The 10,000-nt window shown below is 49.9% G+C and overlaps 1 protein-coding gene across 8 annotated transcripts in view; it reads left to right on the forward strand.

Moving 5' to 3' along the window:
• Nucleotides 1-10,000, forward strand: part of LOC106593277 (ephrin type-B receptor 4b) — a 99,312-nt gene that overhangs the window by 15,049 nt on the left and 74,263 nt on the right. For all 8 annotated transcript variants that reach the window (XM_045701733.1, XM_045701736.1, XM_045701729.1 and 5 more), the window contains exon 2: nucleotides 6,556-6,623. In XM_045701733.1, the coding sequence (XP_045557689.1) occupies nucleotides 6,556-6,623 (68 nt within the window). The remainder of the gene's footprint in view (nucleotides 1-6,555; nucleotides 6,624-10,000) is intronic.

Genomic DNA, 10,000 nt, shown 5'->3' on the forward strand with positions numbered 1-10,000 from the left:
AGACCACCCTGTTCCTGGTGCTGTTAGTTCTACTGATGTCTGGGGTAGACCACCCTGTTCCTGGTGCTGTTAGTTCTACTGATGTCTGGGGTAGACCACCCTGTTCCTGGTGCTGTTAGTTCTACTGATGTCTGGGGTAGACCACCCTGTTCCTGGTGCTGTTAGTTCTACTGATGTCTGGGGTAGACCACCCTGTTCCTGGTGCTGTTAGTTCTACTGATGTCTGGGGTAGACCACCCTGTTCCTGGAGCTGTTAGTTCTACTGATGTCTGGGGTAGACCACCCTGTTCCTGGTGCTGTTAGTTCTACTGATGTCTGGGGTAGACCACCCTGTTCCTGGAGCTGTTAGTTCTACTGATGTCTGGGGTAGACCACCCTGTTCCTGGTGCTGTTAGTTCTACTGATGTCTGGGGTAGACCACCCTGTTCCTGGTGCTGTTAGTTCTACTGATGTCTGGGGTAGACCACCCTGTTCCTGGTGCTGTTAGTTCTACTGATGTCTGGGGTAGACCACCCTGTTCCTGGTGCTGTTAGTTCTACTGATGTCTGGGGTAGACCACCCTGTTCCTGGTGCTGTTAGTTCTACTGATGTCTGGGGTAGACCACCCTGTTCCTGGTGCTGTTAGTTCTACTGATGTCTGGGGTAGACCACCCTGTTCCTGGTGCTGTTAGTTCTACTGATGTCTGGGGTAGACCACCCTGTTCCTGGTGCTGTTAGTTCTACTGATGTCTGGGGTAGACCACCCTGTTCCTGGTGCTGTTAGTTCTACTGATGTCTGGGGTAGACCACCCTGTTCCTGGTGCTGTTAGTTCTACTGATGTCTGGGGTAGACCACCCTGTTCCTGGTGCTGTTAGTTCTACTGATGTCTGGGGTAGACCACCCTGTTCCTGGTGCTGTTAGTTCTACTGATGTCTGGGGTAGACCACCCTGTTCCTGGTGCTGTTAGTTCTACTGATGTCTGGGGTAGACCACCCTGTTCCTGGTGCTGTTAGTTCTACTGATGTCTGGGGTAGACCACCCTGTTCCTGGAGCTGTTAGTTCTACTGATGTCTGGGGTAGACCACCCTGTTCCTGGTGCTGTTAGTTCTACTGATGTCTGGGGTAGACCACCCTGTTCCTGGTGCTGTTAGTTCTACTGATGTCTGGGGTAGACCACCCTGTTCCTGGTGCTGTTAGTTCTACTGATGTCTGGGGTAGACCACCCTGTTCCTGGTGCTGTTAGTTCTACTGATGTCTGGGGTAGACCACCCTGTTCCTGGTGCTGTTAGTTCTACTGATGTCTGGGGTAGACCACCCTGTTCCTGGTGCTGTTAGTTCTACTGATGTCTGGGGTAGACCACCCTGTTCCTGGTGCTGTTAGTTCTACTGATGTCTGGGGTAGACCACCCTGTTCCTGGAGCTGTTAGTTCTACTGATGTCTGGGGTAGACCACCCTGTTCCTGGTGCTGTTAGTTCTACTGATGTCTGGGGTAGACCACCCTGTTCCTGGTGCTGTTAGTTCTACTGATGTCTGGGGTAGACCACCCTGTTCCTGGTGCTGTTAGTTCTACTGATGTCTGGGGTAGACCACCCCTGTTCCTGGAGCTGTTAGTTCTACTGATGTCTGGGGTAGACCACCCTGTTCCTGGTGCTGTTAGTTCTACTGATGTCTGGGGTAGACCACCCTGTTCCTGGTGCTGTTAGTTCTACTGATGTCTGGGGTAGACCACCCTGTTCCTGGTGCTGTTAGTTCTACTGATGTCTGGGGTAGACCACCCTGTTCCTGGTGCTGTTAGTTCTACTGATGTCTGGGGTAGACCACCCTGTTCCTGGTGCTGTTAGTTCTACTGATGTCTGGGGTAGACCACCCTGTTCCTGGTGCTGTTAGTTCTACTGATGTCTGGGGTAGACCACCCTGTTCCTGGTGCTGTTAGTTCTACTGATGTCTGGGGTAGACCACCCTGTTCCTGGTGCTGTTAGTTCTACTGATGTCTGGGGTAGACCACCCTGTTCCTGGTGCTGTTAGTTCTACTGATGTCTGGGGTAGACCACCCTGTTCCTGGTGCTGTTAGTTCTACTGATGTCTGGGGTAGACCACCCTGTTCCTGGTGCTGTTAGTTCTACTGATGTCTGGGGTAGACCACCCTGTTCCTGGTGCTGTTAGTTCTACTGATGTCTGGGGTAGACCACCCTGTTCCTGGTGCTGTTAGTTCTACTGATGTCTGGGGTAGACCACCCTGTTCCTGGTGCTGTTAGTTCTACTGATGTCTGGGGTAGACCACCCTGTTCCTGGTGCTGTTAGTTCTACTGATGTCTGGGGTAGACCACCCTGTTCCTGGTGCTGTTAGTTCTACTGATGTCTGGGGTAGACCACCCTGTTCCTGGTGCTGTTAGTTCTACTGATGTCTGGGGTAGACCACCCTGTTCCTGGTGCTGTTAGTTCTACTGATGTCTGGGGTAGACCACCCTGTTCCTGGTGCTGTTAGTTCTACTGATGTCTGGGGTAGACCACCCTGTTCCTGGAGCTGTTAGTTCTACTGATGTCTGGGGTAGACCACCCTGTTCCTGGTGCTGTTAGTTCTACTGATGTCTGGGGTAGACCACCCTGTTCCTGGTGCTGTTAGTTCTACTGATGTCTGGGGTAGACCACCCTGTTCCTGGTGCTGTTAGTTCTACTGATGTCTGGGGTAGACCACCCTGTTCCTGGTGCTGTTAGTTCTACTGATGTCTGGGGTAGACCACCCTGTTCCTGGAGCTGTTAGTTCTACTGATGTCTGGGGTAGACCACCCTGTTCCTGGAGCTGTTAGTTCTACTGATGTCTGGGGTAGACCACCCTGTTCCTGGTGCTGTTAGTTCTACTGATGTCTGGGGTAGACCACCCTGTTCCTGGAGCTGTTAGTTCTACTGATGTCTGGGGTAGACCACCCTGTTCCTGGTGCTGTTAGTTCTACTGATGTCTGGGGTAGACCACCCTGTTCCTGGTGCTGTTAGTTCTACTGATGTCTGGGGTAGACCACCCTGTTCCTGGTGCTGTTATTTCTACTGATGTCTGGGGTAGACCACCCTGTTCCTGGAGCTGTTAGTTCTACTGATGTCTGGGGTAGACCACCCTGTTCCTGGAGCTGTTAGTTCTACTGATGTCTGGGGTAGACCACCCTGTTCCTGGTGCTGTTAGTTCTACTGATGTCTGGGGTAGACCACCCTGTTCCTGGTGCTGTTAGTTCTACTGATGTCTGGGGTAGACCACCCTGTTCCTGGTGCTGTTAGTTCTACTGATGTCTGGGGTAGACCACCCTGTTCCTGGAGCTGTTAGTTCTACTGATGTCTGGGGTAGACCACCCTGTTCCTGGTGCTGTTAGTTCTACTGATGTCTGGGGTAGACCACCCTGTTCCTGGTGCTGTTAGTTCTACTGATGTCTGGGGTAGACCACCCTGTTTCCTGGTGCTGCAGGTACTGCAGGATTTTGTTCCAACTAGGCACCATACCACACCAACAGAGCTAATTGATCAGTTCAGTGATTACCAAAATTCAACACACCTGGTATTTCAGGTCGATTAAATCAAAAACATGAAGTACCTGTGGCCCTCCAGGTCCAGGACTGTCTTTCCCTGATGTAGGACCAGGACTGTCTTTCCCTGATGTAGGACCAGGATTGTCTTTCCCTGATGTAGGACCAGGATTGTCTATCCCTGATGTAGGACCAGGATTGTCTATCCCTGATGTAGGACCAGGGCTGTCTTTCCCTGATGTAGGACCAGGACTGTCTTTCCCTGATGTAGGACCAGGATTGTCTACCCCTGATGTAGGACCAGGATTGTCTATCCCTGATGTAGGACCAGGGCTGTCTTTCCCTGATGTAGGACCAGGACTGTCTTTCCCTGATGTAGGACCAGGACTGTCTTTCCCTGATGTAGGACCAGGACTGTCTTTCCCTGATGTAGGACCAGGGTTGTCTTTCCCTGATGTAGGACCAGGACTGTCTTTCCCTGATGTAGGACCAGGATTGTCTACCCCTGATGTAGGACCAGGGTTGTCTATCCCTGATGTAGGACCAGGATTGTCTACCCCTGATGTAGGACCAGGATTGTCTACCCCTGATGTAGGACCAGGGTTGTCTACCCCTGATGTAGGACCAGGGTTGTCTACCCCTGATGTAGGACCAGGATTGTCTACCCCTGATGTAGGACCAGGGTTGTCCATCCCTATTGTAACTGGTGTATTACCTAGCCAGACAGTCTATTGTAACTCTGGAGTATTACCTAGCCAGTCAGTCTATTGTAACTGGAGTATTACCTAGCCAGACAGTCTATTGTAACTGGAGTATTACCTAGCCAGTCAGTCTATTGTAACTCTGGAGTATTACCTAGCCAGTCAGTCTATTGTAACTGGAGTATTACCTAGCCAGTCAGTCTATTGCAACTCTGGAGTATTACCTAGCCAGTCAGTCTATTGCAACTCTGGAGTATTACCTAGCCAGTCAGTCTATTGTAACTCTGGAGTATTACCTAGCCAGTCAGTCTATTGTAACTGGAGTATTACCTAGACAGTCAGTCTATTGTAACTGGAGTATTACCTAGCCAGACAGTCTATTGTAACTGGAGTATTACCTAGCCAGACAGTCTATTGTAACTGGAGTATTACCTAGCCAGTCAGTCTATTGTAACTGGAGTATTACCTAGCCAGTCAGTCTATTGTAACTCTGGAGTATTACCTAGCCAGACAGTCTATTGTAACTGGAGTATTACCTAGCCAGTCAGTCTATTGTAACTGGAATATTACCTAGCCAGTCAGTCTATTGTAACTCTGGAGTATTACCTAGCCAGTCAGTCTATTGTAACTGGAGTATTACCTAGCCAGTCAGTCTATTGTAACTGGAGTATTACCTAGCCAGTCAGTCTATTGTAACTGGAGTATTACCTAGCCAGTCAGTCTATTGTAACTCTGGAGTATTACCTAGCCAGTCAGTCTATTGTAACTGGAGTATTACCTAGCCAGTCAGTCTATTGTAACTGGAGTATTACCTAGCCAGTCAGTCTATTGTAACTGGAGTATTACCTAGCCAGTCAGTCTATCGTAACTGGAGTATTACCTAGCCAGTCAGTCTATCGTAACTGGAGTATTACCTAGCCAGTCAGTCTATTGTAACTGGAGTATTACCTAGCCAGTCAGTCTATTGTAACTGGGGTATTACCTAGCCAGTCAGTCTATTGTAACTGGAGTATTACCTAGCCAGTCAGTCTATTGTAACTGGAGTATTACCTAGCCAGTCAGTCTATTGTAACTGGAGTATTACCTAGCCAGTCAGTCTATTGTAACTGGAGTATTACCTAGCCAGACAGTCTATTGTAACTGGAGTATTACCTAGCCAGTCAGTCTATTGTAACTGGAGTATTACCTAGCCAGTCAGTCTATTGTAACTGGGGTATTACCTAGCCAGGCAGTCTATTGTAACTGGAGTATTACCTAGCCAGTCAGTCTATTGTAACTGGGGTATTACCTAGCCAGGCAGTCTATTGTAACTGGAGTATTACCTAGCCAGTCAGTCTATTGTAACTGGAGTATTACCTAGCCAGTCAGTCTATTGTAACTCTGGAGTATTACCTAGCCAGACAGTCTATTGTAACTGGAATATTACCTAGCCAGACAGTCTATTGTAACTGGAGTATTACCTAGCCAGTCAGTCTATTGTAACTGGGGTATTACCTAGCCAGACAGTCTATTGTAACTGGAGTATTACCTAGCCAGACAGTCTATTGTAACTGGAGTATTACCTAGCCAGTCAGTCTATTGTAACTGGAGTATTACCTAGCCAGTCAGTCTATTGTAACTGGGGTATTACCTAGCCAGTCAGTCTATTGTAACTGGAGTATTACCTAGCCAGTCAGTCTATTGTAACTGGGGTATTACCTAGCCAGTCAGTCTATTGTAACTGGGGTATTACCTATTCAGTCAGTCTATTGTAACTGGGGTATTACCTAGCCAGTCAGTCTATTGTAACTGGAGTATTACCTAGCCAGTCAGTCTATTGTAACTGGAGTATTACCTAGCCAGTCAGTCTATTGTAACTCTGGGGTATTACCTAGCCAGTCAGTCTATTGCAACTGGAGTATTACCTAGCCAGTCAGTCTATTGTAACTCTGGGGTATTACCTAGCCAGTCAGTCTATTGTAACTGGAGTATTACCTAGCCAGACAGTCTATTGTAACTGGAGAATTGTATTATTATATATGTGGTATTATTGTACACGATATGTTATAATATATCATTATATGTTATATTTTATATATTATATTATTATATGATTTTATATTGCATTATATTATTATATATTGTTCTATTATTATATGTTATATTTCATATATTATGTATTATTATATGATTTTATATTGCATTATATTATTATATATTGTATTATATTATTATATATTATTATACATTATGTTATGTTATTATATGTTGTTGTATTATTTTATATTGTATTATATTATGATACATTATGTCATGTTATTATATGTTGTTATAGGTTATATCCTCCTATGTCATTTCTAAGTCATCTCCCTCCCTCTCCTCTAGAAGTGGTAATGAACACAAAACTAGAGACGTCAGATCTACGATGGACCGTTTACCCCCCACACCCTGAGGTATACACCCACACCCACACCCACACCCTGAGGTATACACCCCCACACACCCACACCCTGAGGTATACACCCACACACCCTGAGGTATACACCCACCCACACACTGAGGTATACACCCACCCACCCTGAGGTATACACCCCCACACACCCACACCCTGAGGTATACACCCACACACCCTGAGGTATACACCCACCCACACACTGAGGTATACACCCACCCACCCTGAGGTATACACACACACACCCACACCCTGAGGTATACACCCCCACACCCACACTGAGGTATACACCCACACACCCTGAGGTATACACCCACCCACACCCACCCTGAGGTATACACCCACCCACACCCACACTGAGGTATACACCCCCACACCCCACCCTGAGGTATACACCCCCCACACTGAGGTATACACCCACACACCCTGAGGTATACACCCACCCACACCCACCCTGAGGTATACACCCCCACACCCACACTGAGGTATACACCCACACACCCTGAGGTATACACCCACCCACACCCACCCTGAGGTATACACCCACCCACACCCACACTGAGGTATACACCCCCACACCCCACCCTGAGGTATACACCCACCCACACCCACACTGAGGTATACACCCACCCCCACCCACACTGAGGTATACACCCACACACACACCCACACTGAGGTATACACACACCCACACCCACACACTGAGGTATACACACACACCCACACACTGAGGTATACACCCACACACACACCCACACCCTGAGGTATACACCCACCCCCCCCCACCCTGAGGTATACACACACACCCACACACTGAGGTATACACCCACACACACACCCACACACTGAGGTATACACCCACACACACACCCACACACCCACCCTGAGGTATACACCCACCCACACACCCACACACTGAGGTATACACCCACCCACACCCACACACACTGAGGTATACACCCACCCACCCACACACTGAGGTATACACCCACCCACACCCACACACTGAGGTATACACCCACCCACACCCCACCCTGAGGTATACACCCACCCACACCCACACTGAGGTATACACCCACCCCCACCCACACTGAGGTATACACCCACACACACACCCACACTGAGGTATACACACACCCACACCCACACACTGAGGTATACACACACACCCACACACTGAGGTATACACCCACACACACACCCACACCCTGAGGTATACACCCACCCCCCCACCCTGAGGTATACACACACACCCACACACTGAGGTATACACCCACACACACACCCACACACTGAGGTATACACCCACACACACACCCACACACCCACCCTGAGGTATACACCCACCCACACACCCACACACTGAGGTATACACGCACCCACACCCACACACACTGAGGTATACACCCACCCACCCACACACTGAGGTATACACCCACCCACACCCACACACTGAGGTATACACCCACCCACACCCACACACTGAGGTATACACCCACCCACACCCACACACTGAGGTATACACCCACCCACACCCACACTGAGGTATACACCCACCCACACCCACACACTGAGGTATACACCCACCCACACCCACACACACTGAGGTATACACCCACCCACACCCCACACACACTGAGGTATACACCCACCCACACCCACACACACTGAGGTATACACCCACCCACACCCACACACACTGAGGTATACACCCACCCACACCACACACACTGAGGTATACACCCACCCACCCACACACTGAGGTATACACCCACCCACACCCACACACTGAGGTATACACACACCCACACCCACACACTGAGGTATACACCCACACACACCCACACACACTGAGGTATACACCCACCCACACCCACACTGAGGTATACACCCACCCACACCCACACACACTGAGGTATACACACACCCACACCCACACACTGAGGTATACACCCACCCACACCCACACACACTGAGGTATACACCCACCCACACCCACACACACTGAGGTATAACACTGAGGTATACACCCACCCACACCCACACACACTGAGGTATACACCCACCCACCCACACACTGAGGTATACACCCACCCACACCCACACACTGAGGTATACACACACCCACACCCACACACTGAGGTATACACCCACACACACCCACACACACTGAGGTATACACCCACCCACACCCACACTGAGGTATACACCCACCCACACCCACACACACTGAGGTATACACACACCCACACCCACACTGAGGTATACACCCACCCACACCCACACACACTGAGGTATACACCCACCCACACCCACACACACTGAGGTATACACCCACCCACACCCACACACACTGAGGTATACACCCACCCACACCCACACACTGAGGTATACACCCACCCACACCCACACACACTGAGGTATACACCCACCCACACACACACACACTGAGGTATACACCCACCCACAACCACACACTGAGGTATACACCCACCCACCCACATACTGAGGTATACACCCACCCACACCCACACACTGAGGTATACACCCACCCACACCCACACACACTGAGGTATACACCCACCCACACCCACACACACTGAGGTATACACCCACCCACACCCACACACTGAGGTATACACCCACCCACCCACACACTGAGGTATACACCCACCCACACCCACACACACTGAGGTATACACCCACCCACACCCACACACACTGAGGTATACACCCACCCACACCCACACACTGAGGTATACACCCACCCACACCCACACACTGAGGTATACACCCACCCACCCACACACTGAGGTATACACCCACCCACACCCACACCCACACTGAGGTATACACCCACCCACACCCACACACTGAGGTATACACACACCCACCCACACTGAGGTATACACACACCCACACCCACACCCACACACACTGAGGTATACACACACCCACACCCACACACACTGAGGTATACACCCACCCACCCACACACACTGAGGTATACACCCACCCACACCCACACACTGAGGTATACACCCACCCACACCCACACACTGAGGTATACACCCACCCACACCCACACACTGAGGTATACACCCACCCACACACACACTGAGGTATACACACACCCACACCCACACACTGAGGTATACACACACCCACACCCACACACTGAGGTATACACACACCCACACCCACACACTGAGGTATACACACACCCACACCCACACACACTGAGGTATATACACACCCACACCCACACACTGAGGTATACACACACCCGTACCCACACACTGAGGTATACACAAACCCACACCCACACACTGAGGTATACACACACCCACACCCACACACACTGAGTTATACACACAC

Source organism: Salmo salar, chromosome ssa18 (assembly GCF_905237065.1).
Source record: "Salmo salar chromosome ssa18, Ssal_v3.1, whole genome shotgun sequence".
NCBI classification, from domain to species: Eukaryota; Metazoa; Chordata; class Actinopteri; order Salmoniformes; family Salmonidae; genus Salmo; species Salmo salar.